General features: G+C 40.4%; 1 protein-coding gene across 4 annotated transcripts in view; it reads left to right on the forward strand.

Moving 5' to 3' along the window:
- EPB41L4B (erythrocyte membrane protein band 4.1 like 4B) overlaps positions 1-19,743 on the forward strand; it is a 256,800-nt gene extending 237,057 nt beyond the window's left edge. For 3 of the 4 annotated variants that reach the window (XM_048839325.2, XM_048839326.2, XM_048839327.2), the window contains 3 exons: positions 6,864-6,932; positions 11,792-11,958; positions 15,490-19,743. In XM_048839325.2, coding sequence (XP_048695282.2) covers positions 6,864-6,932; positions 11,792-11,958; positions 15,490-15,559 — 306 coding nt within the window. In that variant the 3' untranslated portion in view covers positions 15,560-19,743. The remainder of the gene's footprint in view (positions 1-6,863; positions 6,933-11,791; positions 11,959-15,489) is intronic. The other variant, XM_048839328.2, reaches the window with a different exon arrangement.
- Positions 19,744-23,000: the final 3,257 nt, after the last annotated feature.

Below are 23,000 nucleotides of genomic sequence, written 5' to 3' on the forward strand. Positions count from 1 at the left end.
TGATGATTGTGCTAAGCAAGCTGAATATATGTGTCTTGCTGTGTTTGATGAAGGAAGGTACATAAATGAAATTCTAAAGGTAATGGACTTCACGAGGACAGCACATAAGGGGAGTATGCACATGCAAGAAATTTGGCAAACAATTATCAAAATTGGATGAAAAATAGAGGATGATATAAGACAACCAGGGGAATTAAAGAATCAAATTTACTGGCACTGATTTTCAAAATGACTGTTGTTTCAAAATGCTGAATGTTATTTAAGTGCCAGCTAATTAATCTCTTTCTTTGGCCTCAAGCTACTGTCTGATCACACAGGAGGTGAGTAAAGGGAAGCGTGTGGATCAGACAAGGAGTTGTTACCTTCACAGATAAGACAACAGTACACATGGAAATATTCAACAAAATGTGTTTCTGTTACCTGGGAGTTCACCAGCTTAAGCAGAAGCTAAAGCAGCTGCGGAAGTTTCACATTTTGTCACATAATACGATATGAAAGGTACATTTTCAAAAATTTTCACAGTTTGTATGAATTTATGAATTATGAATTTAATCCTTCCACTGATACTGACACAATGTATTGTTTAAACAGGCATAATGGATCTGGAATTCTTTGACTAGAAAATTGTCTATGGTGCAGTGGTGTTCTTCATAAGGCTATTCAATCCACACAGCTTTTTTCAAGGTTGGGTTCAACAATAATATGTAGTTTCACTAATACAGTAATTCTGTGTCTGTCATGTTACAAATTTATTGGACTATTTTTTTCATTTGTGTTCATGCACTGAACTGAAGCACACACCTGCCACAGCTTTACTGAAGGGGATGAATTGGGTTTGGACTTTGCCTGAGTGAGTATTGGTGTCTGATGAGCTATTTTCATTTTTTTAAAAATCCACAGATGCTGTATTGCACTATGATTGACATTACATGTTTGTCTTTGCATTTCCTAGCACACCAGATAGCTTCCCCCACTGGAGTTGTATGGCACCAGATGAAGAATTTCAGTAAAACTGCAAAGACCCAGAGAGGAGGAGGATCTGATCATTGGTCTTGGAAGGAGGTACTGCCAGTCAATTAGTACAATAGGTACATAAACCACCTTCATGAAGTCATACCTCAGGTCAATCAGTACTAAGGTATACTAAACAGCATGTAAACTGGTAACTTGGGTCCCTGATCCCTTCTGGCTGGGCTGAATACAAACAGGCCTCTCTACCCTGTGTGGTGTGTGGCCCCTTTTCACCATAGATCTGAAGTTACATAAGTTCAAAGTTGACTAGTCCATGTGTTTCTGAAATAGAGCTTTGCAAAATACTCCTCTGGCCACTGTGCACATAGAGACCTGTATCTGTGAAAGCATCTCATGTAGTAGAAGTTTTGCTTACGCTACAATGCACAGGAAGCTGCTGATATGTCAGAGCTACAACCTCTGCTTACCTCTGGAGACCCATCTGGCTCAGTATAAATAAATGGTCATATTTCAAACCAACTGGGAATACATGTTTTTCCGAGGGTATTACAAGGGCCTTGAACCATAAAGTGCTGGGTGCAAGTGAACTCAAGTGAAGAACAGCAAGTGTGCGCTCACAAGACAGAACACTAAATGTTTCCAAACCTCTGTACAGGGAAAAGAAATTGATGCCAAGGCAGTGGATATACTGTGCTGTCAGTTTACCTTCTCTCCTCTTAAATACAGAAGAGCAGAAGAAAAAAGGATCTGTGTGCCTGAGAGTGGTAATTTTCAAATGGCCAAGATGCTTGTGATTGTCCCATCTGCTGGAAATAGTTATAGTTAATTTCAGATGCACAATTCCTTTTATCCCGAGTTTAAATTACATTCAAAAAGACTTTTTTACACAAACTTGAAGAAAAGGCGAAGATCAGCAAAGAATGACACTTCCCTCTTCTCTCTTTTCTTTTACTCACCCTTTGTTTATTCTTTTCTCTTCCCCTTGCAATGCAAACAAAAGGCAAAATAACACTGATAATTCTTTGCAGCTCTGGCAGAGATGCCTCCAAAGCATTTTATGACAAGATACAGCTAGGATACAGTAAACAGCTTCCATGCTAGCAGGAACGTGCTCACACTTCTAGGAAAGATTATCCATAGAGAATCAAAATTCTGCTTATTTTTCTTCAAAAGCAATGATGTTATTCTGCTGTATAGCAGATTTTCAGATTAATCCCCTTGAAGTTTACCAGACAACGAACTTCTGTTCAGAACATGTTGGATCGCTTTATTTAGGCTCGTTGTCTCATTTAGTAAGAGTTTGCTAAAATCTAGCAAATTATTGACTCAACAAATTAAATATTCTAGATGAGGACTACATGTTTGTCCAAGGTACTTTTGCCATGGTAATGCAGTCATACCTCTCACACTCCAAAAATGCCAGTATATGAGAAAAGCCATCAGAACACGAGACAATGGCCAAAATGTGGAATACCTGTGTTTTGTGGCACATCATGCAATCAAAGCCATTTTAACTTGACATTTAATGATTAACACTATTTTTAACCAACTTGCAAAACAGGTTGGTCTCTCACAGTGAGAAAACATCCTGAAGAACAGGTTTTATCATTCAAAGCCATTATAATGTCACTTATTGGGGGGGCAACAAAATCCATCAGCCTTTTTTCTCCTTCCTGCCTCATTCTCAATCCATAACATGGCTCTGAGGAAAAGTCAGGAAGCTACCTGACACCTTCAGCAATGGGCTCACTGGGGAAAATGGAAATAGCTCCATGTAACTTACCTTGGCTCCAACTCTTCTTCCTATCCAGACAGCATCCCTTAGCAGCTCCTTCCTCTGGGAGCAGGCCATAGTATTCCCAATGTTAAATATTATATTTCAACAGTTTAACTGCACCAGGATATAAAAAGAGGCTCTAGGAAATAACGAGCTTTTATATACAGTAGAACCTCAGAATTATGAATACCAGAGTTACTAACTGACCAGTCAATCACACACCACATTTGAAACCATAAGTACAAAATCAGGCAGAAGCAGAGACCTCCCACAAAAAAAGCAAATACAGTACAGTACAGTGTTAAATGTAAATTGCTAAAAAAATAAAGAGCAGCGTTTTTCTTCTGCATCTTAAAGTTTCAAAGCTGGCTTAAGTCAATGTTCAGTTGCAAACTTTTGAAAGAACATCCATAATGTTTTTTTTCAGAGTTATGAACATTTCAGAGTTACAAACAACCTCCATTCCTGAGGTGTTCGTGACTCTGAGATTCTACTGTAGCTCTTTTCATCAATAGATCTCAAAGCACTTTACAGAAGAGATCAGTATCATTGCCTGTATCAGTATCATTTTTGTAATCAGGCTATTCGAGGCACCCTGCCTGTTTCACAGACCAGAACAACCAAACCAGCTTCAGCCATTGCAACCTCCAGCCATTCCAAACAAGACAGCATGAGCTCCCTCCTTCTACACCAACTGCGGGAGAATTCTCAGCTGTATTCCTGGCAGGGCACAGTCTGCGTGAACAGCTATATGTTGCTACTCATGTAAAACTCCTCAGAAGAAAAAGAAATGAGGGAGACAAAAGGATTGGACTGTGGCAGAGTGGGCAGAATGGCTTCGCTTTCTGGCTCCTAAGTGCTGCATGGGTATGAGTTTTTCTCATGTGCCTTAGTTGTTCTGAGTTGAGTTAAACCTGACTGATGGCTGGAAGTGGTGTCCTGGGGACCTACAAAATCTTTTAATTTTGTTTGTCTGGAATTCTCTGTCCTCAGATTAAATAAACACAACTCCGGAAAAGGGAAAATTGGGTTTGAAATTAAATCAGATGAACTGACCTTAGCTGTGTATTGACACAAAATTTGGGCCTCTGACATGTACAGATTTAGTGGCTGACTTTAGAAGATTCTTTTTTCCACATCACTATGTATCTCAGTGTGTAATCAAGACCAACTTTTTTAATGTGCTTCTGGTCAATACTCTCAATAGGCTCTTGAATAACTGTCAAGGCTAATTCCCCACTCTGGCACTTTGAGTACAGAAGGTGGGGGCCCACAAGGATTCTAAAAATTAATGCTGGCCGCTCCAGGCTTGTATTAAACTCCCAAAGTTACAGCTTTTCTCTGACCTTGGATTGGTAAGTGCTACCACCACCCTAGTGCAGAACCCCTTTGAGAGGCCAGGAAGGCACACTTGGGAATTCCTTACGGTGGGGTACCCTCAAGCCCTTTCACACATACCCCCACCTCCAGGGAAGAGCGGAGAAAGAAAAAGAAGGAAATCAGCTGTTGCCACCAGCTAATTAAACGTGCACAAACCTCTTAAGACACAAAAATCCAATTGTGTTCTTAAATTTTATTAATAAAAAAAAGAAAGAAAATACATCTGGGAACTCAAGCTATTGCTAGATTTTAAAAAAGCAACTACAAAGATTAAGTACCAAGAATAGCTTTCTTGAGGTCCAGTTTAAAGGTTACAAGAAAAACAAAAGAACCTGGAGTTAGCACAGAGGAAGCAACAAACCATAACAAAATAAAAGGAATAAACCCAATCACATCTCCCTAGACATTTCCTGATCTACTTAAATATCTAGGGTTTTAAATGAGTAGTTTCTAGGTATGATATTGAGGATTGTTTCATACCTGGCCCCAAGCTTCTTACAGTATGCCTCTGCCCTGTCCACCTCTCCCTGGGAGAACAACAGACAGACAGACAAAAGGGGAGTCTTGTTTCAATTTTAAAAAGTTCTAGCCTTCCCATTGGCTCTTTTGGCCAGGTGCCCACTCACTTCCTTTTACCTATACATAGCAGTGAGACTTTTTAACCCTCTACAGGTAGAGCAATTAGAAAACAGCTACTAAGAGGAATTTTATAGTTACTGGCTGGCTGGGTGTCCATAAAAGGGAGCTCCCCTTCCTCCCGCCCACCCCCCCACTTCATTTATCATGATAATAACATTTGCATCATTCTTCACCTTCATTTTCAGTAACTAAACTTTGTTCTCCTAATGAGACCAATCCAGAAAATTAGAGAGATTTGGGTTGCTGCATATCAAACTAAAGTCAGATATGAGTGACTGATTTTAGATTTGTATAATACTTTGATTTTGGCTACAGTACTGTGTTATAATACAGTGCTCTGTATCTTATTTGCAAACACTGAAATGTAAACACTTCATAAATCTAGAATGACAAGATTGACTTCTGGGTTTGTTGTCTCAAAAAGACACAGCCACTTCAGAATCATTCATGTTATACTGGCAGATTTAGATATCAGTATAACATAACAGACTCACTTAGCAATACAATTTGTATATTGTATTGTAATGAGTGTCAGTAAGTGCACATAGTAACTCAAAATCAAGTTTACTGATGGAATGTAGATACATCAATATTTATGAAAAGTCTGAAATGTTCCTCTTGCTATCTCTACACAGGTATCTTCATGGTTTAGAGAATTGTTTTCTAGTGCAGTGACCTTTCAAATACAGCTACGTGATTATTTCTAGTCATCCACATTCAGTTAAACAGGTGTTTACACACCTGAGCGTTTTTGTCCTTGTGTGAATGTTGGGCCACAGCTGGATATGAATTTTGAATGGCACGTTTACAAACCAAATGTGTGTCTGGTGTTTTGTTTACAAAACAAATGACAATATGCATTTTCTTTATTACTTTTGATCTCATAATTTCAGGTGTTCCTTTCTCGGGCAACTGGGTCGGCACTTGAATGTGTTCCTTGTTTATTAGCAGCTACTTCAACATAACGCACTAATTCTATGATAAGGCATGCATAATAAACATACATTAAAAAAGTTTTTCCATTAAAGTGATAACTACATTTTTCAGTATATAATACATTTTCCCCAAGTGGAAATATGAAGTGCAGTTTGAAATCAATACTTCTAGTTGATAAATACTTTTTACTTTGTCCTCTTCCTGAATGGATTAATGAGATTTCTGCATTCTAGATAGGAGGATAATGACATGCATACCACCTATAATCAAAAAGAGACAATGCTTGGTTGCTATTTGTTTAATTTATTTTTCTTCATTTAATATTCAAGATGGTACTAAGCCCAGAAATAATTTACACCAAAGCCTTGTCTACACTCAGGGTGAAATCCTGGCTTTTATGAAATCAATGGGAGTTTTGCCATTGACTTAAATGAGACCAGGATTTTGCACTGAAAATTCTCAGTACAGATGCAATCCAATGGCATAATGGTCTCTAATAGTATTTTCAACACTCCTTTAGTAATACCTCCTGAGATGTAGCTTGATCCTTAGAACACCACTGGAATGGGTAAGATTGAAGTTCTTAACATTACTGGGGACAGTGATTACCAATCAATTGCCTACAGTGATTTTTTGGTGCTTTCTTCTTGTCCTGTCTGACACTCCATTTGCAGCGCTGTGCTATCTATAAATAACTAAAAGTATGGATGTGTAAAATCCATAAAACAAAAGTTCTTTAGCTGAAGTTCCTAACCACAAGCTAACACTGTGTCAGGTTTCCTATCGCTGAGCTTTGTATTACCAATTAGAAAATGTGTGGTGGTCACTAGAACAAGCCAAATAATGTCGTGACTAGTTATAGAGCTGAAGACGTATCGGATGCAGTCAGTTCAGAATATGTTTATATAAGAGCTATTTCATATTACATTTAATTACCTGGGTAAAATAATTCAGTCAGGTCTTATCCTTTGAATATTCCTCACTAACTTACATATGTGTTTTGAAGTGGTCGTCTTTTGAGCTGGTTTATCTGAATGCTGCTGAACCGTTCGAGTTTTCAGACATTGCTATACTTGCAGTGCTTTGCTGCTTTTTTTTGGTTTTGTTTTTCATTTTTAGGCTCTGAAAGTAACATCTTTTTCTTTATCTTTTTTTAAAGATAAAGACATTCCCTGCTGATACAGCTAATCCTTTTTTCGATCCTTTTACAACAGTACCACAGTTTTCTGTAAGTAGAACATGCAACTGAAAAACTGTGTATTTAACACAGCACTTGCGACTCCAGATTATTTTTTTAAACAATGTCAGAAGTTTTGCCTTTAACAGTCCTAATAAAGATACTTTCCAAATGTGGCTTAGACTGCAAATCAATCAAATATGGCCATGACTTGTATCGTAAACTTGCCTTCATTGGTGTGTTGGAGATTACTAGAAGCAGAAATAAGGATTGAAGGTGAAACACTTCAGGGCAGCAGGTCACAAAATACAGCTGCACTCCCACTGTTCTACTGTAGAGGGCGTGGGTGAGGCTGCACAGACTCTGAATAAACAGGAAGGGCAGGCAATGGTGTGGGCATAGCCACTAAATCCATACGCTGCATGGAATCTTTGCTGAATTGGCCTTTGTCCCCTTTACAAAGCCTGTCTCTGTCTTCTAGGGGACCTAATTTTCATGAAGATTGTATTCTGAATTGATACGAGGAGTTACAATTAATATAAAACAGTTGTATGATGATGACTACAGTCGCATGCTGCTATAAACGTCCGTGTTATTTAACAACCTAGAGCTGAATCTTGGAATCCTTACTTCTTATTTGGGAAAATCTCCCATTAAACCTCCCTGGAAATGTTGCTTGAGAAAGAAGTGAGGTGCGGGCTTTGGGATATGTCCCTTTGCACAAGGCATACTGCACAGTACCACATAAACAGGACTAATAACTGTATAACAATATAAAAATAAGCCCGACCGATCTAATAGTACTGTACCCTGAATGCCCAACCTTAGAGTAGCAGTGTGAGTATGATAGGTAGAAGAAACAAGACATTTAAACAATTGAGGGACTTGTTAAAATTAATATTAGAACTCGAAACAACTAGGTATTATGCATGGGACTCTGACTGAAACCCTCTGCATGTCCTTCCCAAACTGGGATGTGGCTTAGCAGCCACAGAGGAGAAACCTTCTCATGTTAGAATTACACTTCACAGTCACGAGTGTGACATTCCTAAATTAAACTCATAAAATGAAGTCATTCCGACTTAAACCTTAACTTCTGTCCTGAGCCCCAAATCTGTTTTCTCTCTCATGTGGTTAAATATGTAATATGGAACCTTATTCACAACTGGGACAGCTACAGTATTTGTCTGCACTTAGTGAGTTATTAAAGAAAGAGGTTAAGGCTTGATCATGATCCCCCTTACCTTGGGACACTTTCTTTTGGGGGAGGGGGTGAGAGGGAGTCACGTGTCTATTTTTTAAGTCTTATTTTAGTGAGAGAAATTGAAAAATTTATCAGAATCTGCTTCATATCTATTTTTTGCTCAAATTAAAAATATCCCAACATATATATTGAAACCTTTCAAGCCCATCAAAACAGAATTCTTGAAAAAGTCATCCAGGCTGGATGGTACCCACTTTAATAAAAATGGCAAGAAAGCTTCCACTTTTATGTCCCGGATTAAAAAACTGAGTTACACACAGAAATCTGTGCAGAATAATATCCCCACTAGTTCCCCTGTAAAAAATGTCAAACAACACTGACATTTTGCTAGGTTTCACTGAACACCAAACTGAAAAATGTTCGCTTTGTAATGAAAGCTGAACATTAATAAAAATTTCCATTTAGCTAAAAAGCTATTTTGACATGGAAAAGTTAATGGAAAATTTTTGACCAGCTCTACTAATTAGGTTTTGTTGGGTGGGACAAGAGGGAGGGATAATCAGCATATAAATAAGTTCTAACTAACCTATCCACAATTCATCTTTTCCTCTTCAGAGTACTGGTTCACTGAAAAAAACCACAATGCAACATCACAAATATCTAAAACTACATTTCAACCCATGCAGCCCATGGTATTTGTTTTGTCATAGAATTATGCATTGTGGGAAATCTTTAGTAAACCAGGAAGTACCAAGAAGATTGCAGGGAAGTGAACAAATTTCTATTCTATGCAGTTATCCCCGTCCCACAACCTGAATAATGGGGATCATTGAACAAAGAAATATTGGCTTCAAGTCAATTGTTTTTCAGTTCATTTTAACACACCAGTTGTGCTAGGTGTCACCCCATGTTTGGCCTCAACAAAACAACACAAACAAATGCATTCGCGCAAAATTTCAAGGACGGAGCCAGATCTAACTCTGAATGTATCCTAGTCATGCACAGCATTATGCAGCTGCAAATATTTGTGGTTCATTTTCCTTTCCCTTGCTTCTTTTTCATGTTATGAACAGCCTGCAAAATTTTGGGGGTGGTTTTGTTGTTGTTGGTATTTTTTTATTTTAAGGTAGGTTTTGCTTTGAAAATGCTTATTAGAGCCAAAAATATCTATTTTTTTATTTTATAGAAAAACAAAAAATATTAATAAACAAGTAAGCTTTGGAGGCTATTTTCTGGTTTTATAATTCTGCAGTTTATAAAGAGCTAAACTGATTTTTTATTTGGGGGGGAAATAAATCTGATTAAATTTTATCTGTGTTGACTGGTGTAAATCATAAATCTATTGACTTAATGGAGCTACTTTGATTCACACCAGCTGAAGATCTGGCCCAATATACTGTATACACTGTGACAAAGTTCCTCCTCTACCTTGGTGGGTCCTGCACTTATTGGCGGATTTTGCTCGCCTCAGAGATTCACAGTACCCTCAATTTGGCCACTTTTGTGGCTCAAATCTGCCGTTCACTCAGATAAACTCATCAATGGCCAGGATGGGGAAAAAAGAGTAAGAACAATCCCCGTAGTTTCTGCTGATCCACCATGTGGGTCGGGAAACAGCTCAGAGAACTTCCCTTCTGGTGGAACCTCAGGAGTTGGGAGGTTTGGGGGGAACCCGTGCTCACCCTCTACCCCAGGTTCCAGCCCAGGGTCCTGTGGATTGCAGCTGTCTAGAGTGCCTCCTGGAACAGCTGAATGACAGCTACAATTCCCTGGGCTACTTCCCCATAGCCTCCTCCCAACACCTTCTTTGTCCTCACCACAGGATCTTCCTCCTGAGGTCTGTTAACGGTTGTACTCCTCCGTCCTCCAGCAGCACATCCTGTCACTCCCAGTTCCTTACATGCACCTCACTAGCTGGAGTGAGAGCGCTTTTAAACCAGGTGTCCTGATTAGCCTTAATTAATTCTAGCAGCTTCCCAATTGGCTACAGGTGTCCTAATTAGCCTGCCTGCCTTAATTAGTTCTAGAAAGTTCCTGAGTGTTCTGGAATAGTCCCTGTTATTTTACCCAGGGAAAAGGGACCTGCTTAACCTGGAACTAATGTACCTACCTTCAACCACTCTTTTGTAGCCATCTGGCCTGACCACGTCACAACACATAAGTATATAAATATATACTCTAGAGAAAAATAGTACCACATACCTATCTAAAATAACCATTAAAAATAGGGCAAATCCTAAACTGGTGTCAGTTGTCCTAGCTCCATTGACTTCAGTTGGGTTATGACAACTTATTCCCACTGAGGAATTGTGCCATGGTGCCAGTATTTTATGATGTAAAGCCTGATCTGACAGTCCTTATGAGACAAAATGCTGCATGAGGACTGCAAAATTTGCTTGCATCTGGACGGTGACATTGAGCTTTAAAAGGGAAATGCCAGAAAAGTTTGGCCTCTTACCTTTTTTAATGATTAGGCCTATAATTGGTCAGGATTAGAGGGGGATTTGTTTGCTTGTTTTTTTCTTGTTCGTTTGGTTTTATTTTACCATTTTTCATTTTACTGGTTTCATAGAATGACTGGGAAAGGCTCATCCTTAGTATGTTCGTCTGGAATGGACTCTCTGCTTTCAGTCAAAAGAGAGGCTGGGAAATGTAAAAAAGACCCGACTCCAGCTTCTTCCTGGATCACCCATTGATTTAAGCTGCAGATTGTATCCCAATGCACAAGTGTCTCCATTCAGTATTTGTTCATCATAAGTAGCTCACATAATTTGAACAGTGATGAAAAAAGACACATAGTCCAATAGCTGGATAACAATTCTCTGCCTCCCTGTTGTGCTGACTTTTCTTCCTCCTGTTGTGAAGACTGAGTCAAGCTTCAAAGAACAGGTTGTCAAGAAAAAAAACTCAGCTGATAATCGCACGAACATGTCGGGACTATTCTGAAGCACCAAAAGATTGCCGCTACTGTACATTCCTATCAACTCGGTAACGCGCGAGCAGACACAGGCTGCTCCCTGCTTGTCATTAAATGGTCCTGTGCAAACAGTGGGTCAGTGTCATTTTTTTCAAGAATGACAGGATGCCCAGCCTTTGATGTTGCAGGATTTGTGATGCCATAGCATCAGCTGTGCAGTATGGAGAAAGAATCGGGAGTTTGTTGTGGTTCTGTACATTTTATATGACATTGTCTGTTGCTAGTTGCCACTGGGTATTTTTTTTTCGGGTGTGCTCCACTACACAGAACAATTAGACCCAGACTCATGCACACTCGACTTTAATAAAATGCCCAGTTGTCAAGGGACCTACGAGTTCATTTTGACAGGGCTCTATTCAAGAGGACACTTCTGGTCAGCTCCCCATATCAGGTTTAAACCAAATAAAATGGTGATAAACAGCATGTTTATAGGTTATGGGTCCATATTTAGTGTGGAATGTACCATGAACTGAGTTCAGTCTCACACAGTGGACTTTATAGTCAGACTTGTCATCAGTGCACAACCGTTGAATTTCTGTCCAAAGAAGAAGTGTCTGTTTTATTATATATGAGGGTTGCTTCCTGGTTCTTAAAAGGCCACTGGGCACCTATAGGGCAATCTCTCTTTTTCCCTCTTTATTAGAGGAAAGTTGCTGATAACGAGTGTTTGAGAGAAAGTGGGCAGAAAAAATCAAAACTAACTTATCCTTTTCGTTATTTTCTTCTTAGGCAGAATTTATAGACAGCAAATTAGTGTGCTGTGCTGTGCAGTCATCACCTAAGATGTTACCACCAGTATCGCCTTCACTTGCAATGAGGTCCTTGGCAGAGACCGTCCCAACCCCAACAGTGCAGACGATATATTCATCACACAAACCTATTTCTCTGGCAGACAGGTATTGAGCAGTTCATAGCAGTACTCTGTGTCTCTCTCTAGGTTCCCAAGAGTTTGATTTCTTTTATTCTATCATAAATGTAATGGGAAAGAACCCGCTGAGCCTGTCATCCTAAACTACAATTTCCACTAATGTATAAAGTCAGCTGCCATTTGGTACTTACCTCAGGACAAGTGGAAAGCATAAGAAACTTTCTCTGAATTGAAAGCCACTCCTAACTGGTGATTCAGCCAGCAGTTGCCCTCCTCTGAAGGCCAAACACATCACCTCCATAACCACTGGCCTGGAGAGAAAAGGGTGTGCCATTTTTTCTGAGACAAATCACCTCCCCTGAACTACTGGTTTGTTTTTAACAACTGCTGTCGCAATCTGTTTCTCTAAATTCAGTGCTAACTGGGAAGGGCTGAGAAATAGATACTCTTTCCGATGAATACCAGGTGCTGAATTTTCAGAGTAGTGTCAGGTTGCAATTGTTCTTCTTATAGCATGAAATAGCAAAAAAGCATGTTCCAGCTTCCCACAGAAAACCTACTCTTTTTCAATTCTTCCATCTTACAATTGTTTCTAATGGTAATCTTTCTTCTCTAGAGACTGATGAGTGCTGAATTAGCCAAACTGTCTATTTCAGGGGTGGCCAACCTGTGGTTCCGGAGCCACATGCGGCTCTTCGGAAGTGAATATGCGGCTCCTTGTATAGGCACCGACTGGAGCTACAGGCGCCAAATTTCCAGTGGGCTGGGGGGTGCTCACTGCTCAACCTTTGGCGCTGCTGTATCTGCAGGTTCGGCCAGTCGCGGCTCCCACTGGCCACGGTTCACCGTCCCAGGCCAATGGGGGCTGTGGGAAGCGGCACGGGCTGAGGGATGTGCTGGTCGCTGCTTCCCGCAGCCCCCATTGGCCTGGGACGGCAAACCATGGCCAGTGGGAGCCACGATTGGCCGAACCTGCAGATACAGCAGGTAAACACACCAGCCCGGCCCGCCGGGGGGCTTACCCTGGCAGGTCGCATGTCAAACGTTGCCAATCCCTGCATTAAAATTTGCACAAAACGCTTAATCTAAAAAAGAAAAATCCTAACTATTGCGTCTTTCTCTTGTGCTGCTAACCATCGTTACTTCCCAGCGTGCACTTGTGCCTCTTCATAGACTGTTGTTAAGGGTTGCCCTTTTATAGAATGTATAAATAAATCTACTCATGTGCTCTTAGTGTCTCTCAAGCTACTAGTAGTTAACAATGAAAGAATATGAAAGATGCATGAGACTGAAGGCAGGGCTGGCTCAGTAGGTGCAAGCAGCCTGTGCAATATCTAGGATGACCAGATAGAAAGTGTGAAAAATCGGAACGGGGGTGAGGGGTAATAGGTGCCTATATAAGAAAAAGCCCCAAATATCGGGACTGTCCTGATAAAATCGGTACATCTGGTCACCCTAGCAATATCTTCTGGATAGCACACAAAATATTCAGCAAATGGGTGAGAGAGATTCTGAAGGATTCTTTCCTGAGCAAAAGTTTTGAAAATACTAGCCATTTGGTGAAATCTGGTCCATTCCAAAGGCCAAAATTAAAAAAGGACCAGGGGCAGTTTTGCAGCAGTTATACATAAACCTGGCACATTCTGAAGAGTAAACTCTAAAGACATTCCCTCTTTTCTTCTCTCTCCCTCTGCCTGCTTCATTCCCCTCCCTCTGTCTTTACCTGCATAGTGTTCTCCCCCACTTCCTTCTCTTCTCCTCTCCAGCAATCCCCCCTAGTTCTCAAATAGGGGTGCTGGCAGACCCAGAGAATGTGCTGTATGTGTCATGGCAGCAGCCCCACCCCCTCAGACCCAGCTACCCCAAAGAGCTCCGGGGAAAGGGTCCCCTCACATACCCCTATAATTCCTGTACTAGGTCCCAGTAGTGGGCCAACCCTCAGCCTGGCCTCGGCCATAGGCTCTTTGAGTCTCTTGCACCTGTGTCGCCTACAGGAGCCCCTACTCGCGGGCGAGTTCTCTGTTCCTGGCAGGAGTTCAGCTCACTCCAGGGCCCTTTCTGTGTCCAATTGCTTCTAGTCCCTGGTGACACTCCCCAGGTCCCACCACAGGTCACTGGCTGGGAGCAGCCCTCCCGGGCCCTTTGCCCGTATCAGGCTTATAGTGTCCACAATCAAGGGTGGGAAGGGAAAGGAAAGGTTAGTTGCTGCCTCAGGCTGAGCTCCCCTTGCTACTGGAACTCACTAGCAGTTCCTGGCAGCTTCTCCTCCAGGGTAAACTTCCCCCCTTCTCTATGGCAAGTTTCACCTTTTGAAGCTGCCCTTCTTCAGCTGGAGCATGTTCTGCAGGTGCGTCTAACTGGTGCTGCTTGAGTGTAGGAATGCTCGTTAGCCTTTTCGGTCAGTGGGATGAGGGCGTGTCCCATCACAGTCCCCACCATGGTCTGCCAGAAATGTAAAGAACCAGGAGACTTGGTGGGTCATCAGAGGAGATGGTAACAAAGCTCTCTCCCTCCTTGGCCATAGTTAAGGGGCTGCAGTAACCATGAGCTGCATGGGCATTAGCCCACTCAAACACTAGGATCAGCAGCGGACTGAGGGAATAGACAGGGAGGGGCATGGCTCATCTGAAGATGCAGAGCAGCAGTAGACTGGGGGGAAAGCCTGAGCCCACTCAAGGACTAAAAATGGCAGAAGTCTACAGCCACTTCCCCATACCAGCCACCTGAAGAGCAGCAGCAGATCCAGCCTTCCTTCTCCCCAGGTTTGGCTGAGCAGGAGTAGCAGTGGTAACATTCCATCCCACAGTGCTTACACCACCAACGCTAGATGTCCACTTGAGATGGGGGCATGGTCCAGTCAGGTGGCTGTGGGCATGGATGGGCTTGGGTAGACTCCTCTTCCTCCCTTTCCCTGTGTAAGGAGGAATGCTTAGCTGCTTCACAGCAGCTTCTTCCTGCTCAGTTCCTCCTCCTGGACCAGAATGCTTTATGGAGACGTCTACTCCTTGTGCTTCCTAGCCAGTGTGTGATGACATCACAGTAACATCTTTCCATGATCCCAGGCAAGATCTCTAGCACTTAATCCAGCTCGGCTTCCCATTCACTTGAGTGCACACTAAATAATGCTGTAGGCTATGTAATGAAAAGAAACCTCCTCTAGGACCAAACCATGCAGGAAACTGAAAGGCGATCTAGGCACTGAGGAGCAGATTGCTGCAATACAAGTCTTTTTAAATGGCTTTTACATCAATTAACAAGAAACTGAGCTTTTAATCTTGCTTTCATTGAAGTCAATGGGAACTTTATCAGTGGCTTTCTGGGGAGAAGGAGTAAGCCCTAAAATGTCTCATGCTTTTTCCCCCCTTGGTTGCTTTTCTTTACTACTCAAAATGTCAAATGATTTTCACTTCTGACTCAACCATCTATTTTCAGCTTTTTCACTGAATCAAACTGAACCTTTCTCCTTCCCTTGGTACTTTAAAAATGTTAATTATTTTTAATTGAAATATGTGGCATTTTGTTGTTCCCATAATTGGCTGTTTGTGCATTAATTACACAGTGCTGAGACTCTGAGGCGTGAACTCGAGAGAGAGAAGATGATGAAAAGACTGTTGATGACAGAATTATGAAATTCTCACTTCATCACATGGAGACTGGATCGGGGCCTTTCATGTGCCTTCTGTCTGTTTACATTCCTCCACTTCTGTGTACTCAACATAATGCATCATGAAAATGTGTTATGTTCCCAGCTCACTCAGATTCATCACAGTTGATTACAATTAAGTCTCGGCTTGACTTTAACTTGGAGGAGTTTCTTTATTCATTTACTGCTGGGAAATAAACCTTCAGTCCTTTATTTATCATGAGTATTAGGATTTTCTACTATTATAAAATGAATTTTAGGTTTGGTTTTGGTAAATCTAAGGTAAAAACTATCAGCAAGGAACATACTGATTTCTACTGAGAAACACTGTTCTGTATATATGTTAATAACTGCACAGAGATTAATGTTATGCAGAATATTTTGATAGTAACATAGAAAATGTCATTTTGTATAACTGAAAATTGCACCGAGTTACTGCTGTTTGTTAAAGAATCATTTTTAAAAGCAGAAAAATGATTATTATATCTTAACCCTACGACTCTTTGTCTCTGCTGAAAAATAAATGGCTGTCTTATCAAATTTCTAACTTAATCTTTACTCAGATATATATAGATATATCAGTGCTGCCTAAAATCATGTCATCTTGATTTGACAATAAAAGAAATCATATTGTATTCCTGGTAAAGAAAAACTTCCATGATTCAAAGTTGTTTGCTGTTGACACCCTTATCTTTAAATCAAAAACATTGAATCAGAAACCAGTTTTAACTAAGACTCTGATTCTACAAACACTTGCATGCATGTATGCATGCATGTTTACATCAAGCAACTGAGTGGTTCCACTGAAATTAACAGGACTACTCCCTTACTTAATGTTAAGCATGTAAGTGTTTGCAGGATTAGAGCCTTAAACAATTGGTTTATGGTATTAAGGTCATATAGTAACACTATAGATCATATTTCCTATAAAACTGTCCTATAGTTTCCCTTTTTTAGTAGTGCAGAATAGGTAATTTATTTAAAAAGCTGACAACAATTGATCATGAGCTACAACACGCGATTTTGAACAGACACCTTGTATGTGTTTTATATGGCCCAAGATCTATATTTTTCTGTTACCCTGTACAGTAGATTCTCCTGTTTTTAGTATTGTTCAAATAAAAAGATGCCCTTAATTTGATACCAACGACCATAGATTTATCTAAATATAATCAGCCTGTTGGCTTTAAAGGTAGGAAGTGCGTATAGTAAGATTCAATTTTCTCAGTGTTAGTTATGGTCATTTAATATGAAAAATCTTGAGTGCATTTTAGGACTCTTGACTGCAACTTGGAGACAGAAAGTTACTTGTTTATTTTATATTCATTGAGGCAGGAAAGGAACAGAAGGCTCTTCAATTAAAGTCCGATAACTTTGAACCTTTTCTATAGCTATAAAATGAAGCTAAAGTAAGTGGCATCAGTGTCAGGAAGAAATCTGGGATGCATCCTGTAATGAAATGCTTTAACATACAGAATAGGCCCATGGATCTGTACAAGTGCCCAGATGTCTGGCTGGTATGTTTCTGAGTACTCGACAGACTTTGCTGCATAATCAAAATGCATCTGGTACACTGTACAGCGGAATTGTAGTTATGTCAACAGATTTGGTGGCACACTTTTTGTACATCCCTTTCCATCAATCTAAGGTTAATTTTTAAAAAATGGGAATATTATCTCCCTCTGAAGAAATCACAGAGGCAAAGAACGCTTCAGGAATAAAAGACTAGGCCTTCATTCTGCCACTAATCTTTTCCTCACCTCATTCAGAGGGATTGTGGAGGAAGGAGCACTCCAGCCTAAGGCACCACAGGTTAAAATAGTTTTTGCCTGGTCACTAATAAAAAGAGAGCAGCCTAAAGACAAATAAGAAAAGGTTCCTATAGCAGCCACTGTTTTCAGAGACAGGAAGCAAAAATAACTCCAAGAATGGAGTTACCTAAACTGCACTTTTCCACTATTTGCTTCTGTCCTACCTGTTCTTAGGCAGCCATCAGTTGCATGCAAAGATAATTCAAAGAATGTGCGACTGGCCACTCCCAAAGGTTATCAAGGAGAAAGGACCTGAGAAGATAGCTCAGTGGTTCAACACTCCCCTGGTTTTTCTATTGCGTGGATTGCTGTGCACTTATTCAAGAGTGCTATTATGGGCAGCTGGAAACCCTGGAACCTGCTTTGGTTGGGGCTACTTGCTCCTGGTTAGCTGCATTAAGCAATGTATTCACAAGGACCAAAGCATTCAGATAGAATGAATGCTAGATGGGAATAGCCCATTCGTTTTTCCGGCAGATAAATAAGCTACGAGTTTGTTCTTGTACAGAACAGCATGGTAGTCCTAGTATATAAGAATTCTCAAGCTGAAACTTTCAGAACAGGAAAACTGAAACCGTGCACTAAGATGCCCTGTCGCCATTCTAGATCTGAACTGACTGGGCATGCTTTGGAATAGCTGAAAAAAGAACAAGGACACCGTCCATTTTTTTTAGATTCCTGGAAATTAGAGATGGAACAGTCTTACCAGATCACTGAGCCCCAGATCCTCAAAAGTATTTAGGTGTCTAACTCCCATTGATTTCAATGGGTGGTAGGCTCCTAAATGGCTTTGAAAATCTGGGCCTTAATCCCTTCTGATGCAGGATTGTTCCTCACAGTATGTTCTCAGATGTTTGTCTGGTCTAATTTTAAATGTCTTAAGCAATGGGGCTTCCACGCCCTCCCTCGGGAGACTATTCTACAGGCTGTTAGGAATGTTTTCCTGATATTAAACCTAAATTTCCATTTGTACAATTCCATCGTATTTTTAGTTCCTGCACACACCCTTTAGCCACACCTCAGCAATTCCTCACCTATGTGTGATCTACCCCTTTAATACACAGCCTTGTCTGGACTAGGATTGAGAGGTGTAGTGTTAGACTGTATCAGCAAAAGCTCTAGTGTAAACAAGGCAGTAAACATGTGCTAAACTGGTCCGGTTGAAATCTAGGCTTCCCAGTAGATTTTAACTCCACAATGTTAGCAAGTGTTGAAGTATACCGTACCTTCTCTGCACTGCACTTTTAGAACATGTAAATTAGCACACGTTAGCTAACATTTTTGAACAACATACCTTTAAATCCTGGTCTAATCCAAGCCTATGGTGGTCAAAGAGCAAAGTTTATTGTTGAAGGTTGATTTAATCTCAAATCTCAGTTTTGACCAACTGATATTATGGCTTTCCAATCAGAGCCCAGTTTAAAAACTTTGAGGCCTTAAGCGTTTTCTTTGTTTAGGTGGCAACACACAGCTTCGTGTTTTGATGATGGCAGCAAAAGTAAGATTAGTTGTTTCAAAAGCTAGGCAATGTCTATGTAATGGCTAAACAAGTATTTTCCCATGTTGCAATCTCTCTCAAACAGGATTTTTTTCCCCTGTGTGGGGTACCCATTTGACCACCTAAAATGAACTACATATTTCAAGTAAAATGGCCAAGTTTTCTTTGGAAACATTGTTTAAGGTTCTTAATTAGTATCAGAAGATACAGTATGTATAGCCTTTGATATTACAACCATATTTGTATCCTGCGAGACAATGTTTAAAAATGAGTTCCTCCTTAAAGTCTTCGCTTCAGGGGTACGCGTTTCCCCTGCAAGAGTTTGCCAACTCAGCCACTTCAAACAGAGCCAGCAACTGGGTGAAATGCTTTGGTGGAGGCAGCATCATGTTTATTTGTACTGTTTATGGAAATCCTTCATTTTCATTTTTTTTTCCTGGATATATCTGTGGTCCACTGGTTTCAGACATCTACTCTTTGGAATTATACAATGGAATATTGTTATTTCATTTTTGATGTCCTGATGTTCAAGGCGTTTGCCATAAATATTCTGAGACTGATCTGTTGATTGCATGTAAGATCAGCCCTACAACTGTGCTTTGTAAAGTTAAGTGCGTAAAGAAATTCTTTGGCGACATGGGGAGGGGAACACTTCTCTGGCAGCTGCTGCTGAGGCTGCTGGGTAGCAGCTCCAGCCAAGGTTACTGACATCAGCGTGTTACAGCTGAGCAGCAGCCTGTATCAAGAGAGGGAGTACAATGACATTTCAGTTGAAAGTTGGCTTGAGAGAGGCTTTTACGGCTCAGCTGTTTACCTGTTCCTGTATTCATGCCTGCAATAAAAAAGAGAAAAAAAAATAAATCACTGAGTCTGAGCAATCTGTGTTCAAACCAAGGAGTTGGTGGCACACTGCACTGTCCCTATTCAAGGCAAACATCTGGTTCCCAATGAAGTGGATCCACCTCAATTATGGAACATCTGTCTTAAGCAACCACTGAAGAATTTCCCCCAAGAAATCCAGAGCCGTTTTGTTCAACCTTTCATCAAAGGCCTCCTCGACTGGGCAACAGATATTTGCGAGTCCCTTGGGTGGTTGCTTAAGGCAGGCTTTGCTGAATTACTTAAGCTAGAAAAACTGCCAGAAATAGAATGGCAATAAGGCATGGCATTTTGTCTTCCTCAGCTTTCAGTTTGCAGGGTGACAGATGCCTGTTTGAAAGGATGAGGAACAGAGTTGTGCAGAGGACGGAAGTCCCATTTTGCAAAGGATTTTGACATCTGGTTTTATTCCAAATAGGAATGAAAACTCAAACATTTTGAAATTCTCCACAGAGGAAAATTCTGGAGGAGGGACTTATTTTGAGTTGAGCTAAGTGTTTCAATTTTGACTTCCATGTCTAAAATGTCATAGTCTATTCTACAATATAATAGCCTACAAAATAAAAACAAAAAGTGAAAAATTGAAATGTTTCATTCAGAAAGTGTCACACTGGGATGTTTCAACATTGTCAGAACTTTTTCTCCAGTTTTCTTCCCAAATGAAATTCTGGCAAAATTGAAACACGTCAGTCTTCATCGGAGCAAGCAGTTCCATTAACTACGGTTTCATTAAAATTTCTCTGACCAACTCTAATGTGAAGAGTTCATGTGGGTTTAATCTCTGTTCTGGGAAAATAGACAGTAAAATAATAACAATCAGCTACTTCAGTTGCCTGGAACTTTGGACTAGGTGGGCTTCAAAGATGAACATATGTTGAGCTTTTGTTGCAATATGACCATGACCTATGTGAACAGACAAGTGAGCGCCAAGATACATTCTGTCACTCAGGAGGCAGAATTCTTCTTTGCCTGTGGCATTGTACATTAAGGGGAACAAGACAAGATGATATTTGCAAGATAGTAGATTGACTGAGTTGCAGAAATCTATGGTGAGAATGGAAAGGGAATGACTAGATGTATGGACTTTATTATATAGACACTTGAGGTGAAAGCCAGCCTTCATTTAGTTCAATGGGGCCAGGCTTTCACTCCTGGGGTTGTCCAATATTGGGTGGAATTTGCAAAGGTGCTGAAGTGATGTAGCAGCGCAAATCCCACAGCAAGTCAATGAGACTTGTGCCAACAAACCACCTGGATGCTATTGAAAAAGCCCACCCATTATTATTTGTTGCCTGTTGCCATGGTGTGCTAGGTGCTGCACAAATCCAAAAGTAGTCTCAGTGCCTGCCACAAAAAAATCTTACTCTCTAAAAAAATAAAATAATAAAGAAACAGAGAAGTTATGGAGCAAGAGAGACAATAAACAAGTAAGGGGTCAGCTGGTGTTTGGCCTCATGCTGACAATAAAACATTCTATTGATGCAGTGGGGCTTTTTGTAGTTTATTTTTAATTACAAATATATAAAGTAGGGCTGTTGATTAAACTCAGTTAACTAAAAAAAAATTAATCGCAATTAATCGCACTGTTAAACAATAGAATACCAACTGAAATGTATTAAATATTTTTGGACGTTTTTTCTACATTTTCAAATATATTGATTTCTACTACAACACAGAATACAAAGTGTACAGTGATCACTTTATATTATTACTTTGATTACAAATATTTGCACTGTAAAAATGATAAACAAAAGAAATAGTATTTTTCAATTCACCTCATATACATACTGTAGTGCAATCTCTATCGTGAAAGTGTAACTTACAAATATAGATATTTTTTGGTTACATGACAGCACTCAAAACAAAACAATATAAAACTTTAGAGCCTACAAGTCCACTCAGTCCTACTTCTTGTACAGCCAATCGCTAAGAGAAACAAATTTGTTTACATTTACAGGACATAATGCTGCCCTACTGCTTATTTACAATATTACCTAAAAATGAGAACAGGCGTTTGCATGGCACTGTTGTAGCTGGCATTGACAAGCCAGATACGCTAAACATTAATATACCCCTTCATGCTTCAGCCACCATTCCAGAGGACATGCTTCCATGCTGATGATACTCGTTAAAAAAAGAATGCGTTAATTAAATTTGTGACTGAACTCCTTGGGGGAGACTTGTAAGTCAAGGAGGGCCCTGGTTCAAGACCCAGATTTTTAAAGGTATTTAGGCATTGTTCGTAAATGTTACATGCCTGAAGGCCAAACCCTCAAAGGTCGGTTTTTTTAGGTATCTAACGCCCATTGAAATCAATGGGTGTTAGGCACCTAAATATCTTTCAGGATCCGGGCTAAGTCACATAGGAGCATCTCTCTTATTTTTCAAAAGTGACTTAGGCACTTAGGGAACCTTTCACTGAGACTTGATCTCAAGTGCCAAAAGTCACTTTTGAAAATGAGACTCAGGCCCCTAAGTCACTTAGGCCTTGCACCGCTGGGTGGTGCAACACCTAAATACCTTTTAAAAGCTGGGCCCAAATTACCTCCTTTTTTGAGCCATAGAAGTCATGCTGCAGATCTCCATTGCAGAGCTAGTTTGGCCCAGTTTACTGGTCACCACCATGTACACGTACAGCTCTATATTAAAACGTGGTACAATTTTTTAAAAGGATGGCTGCAGGATGCTCAGCACTTCTGAAAACCAAATCACATATTTAGGCACCTAAATATGGGTTTAACAAGCCTAATTTTAGGCCCCTATTTTTGAAAAATCTTCACCAACAAGTTCACTGCTTCCTCATTTACAGCTCCCATCAAAGGTCTCTTATCGCAGAGCCCTGCCTTGGTAAAGCACACAGGGCAAGGCAGTTAAAGGGGATGGAATGTAGATAACAGCACTGGGTAACCTCTCTAACCTAACTAACAAAACCTTGAAGCTGCTTTTCTGTGTCTGCGGCCTTTGTTACCAAATATATGTGTGCATCACTCATTACAAGTTCAGCTCAAGGATTTAAGTTGATGAAGCTTTTTCTCACTGACTACTTCATGTGTAAGTAGAGGAGGAGGGCTGACTTTTCCCCAGCACTCGGCTATTTTCAGCCAATTTTAATAGTCTAGATCAGAGGTTCTCAAACTGTGGTCCATGAGTTCCATTCAGGTGGTCTGCAGATAGTTCCCTCTAAGGTGCGCACCTGGGTGGCTGCACACAAGAGAATGAAGGGCCATCCACCTAATTAG

This window comes from Caretta caretta, chromosome 2, assembly GCF_965140235.1.
Source record: "Caretta caretta isolate rCarCar2 chromosome 2, rCarCar1.hap1, whole genome shotgun sequence".
Lineage (NCBI taxonomy): Eukaryota > Metazoa > Chordata > Testudines > Cheloniidae > Caretta > Caretta caretta.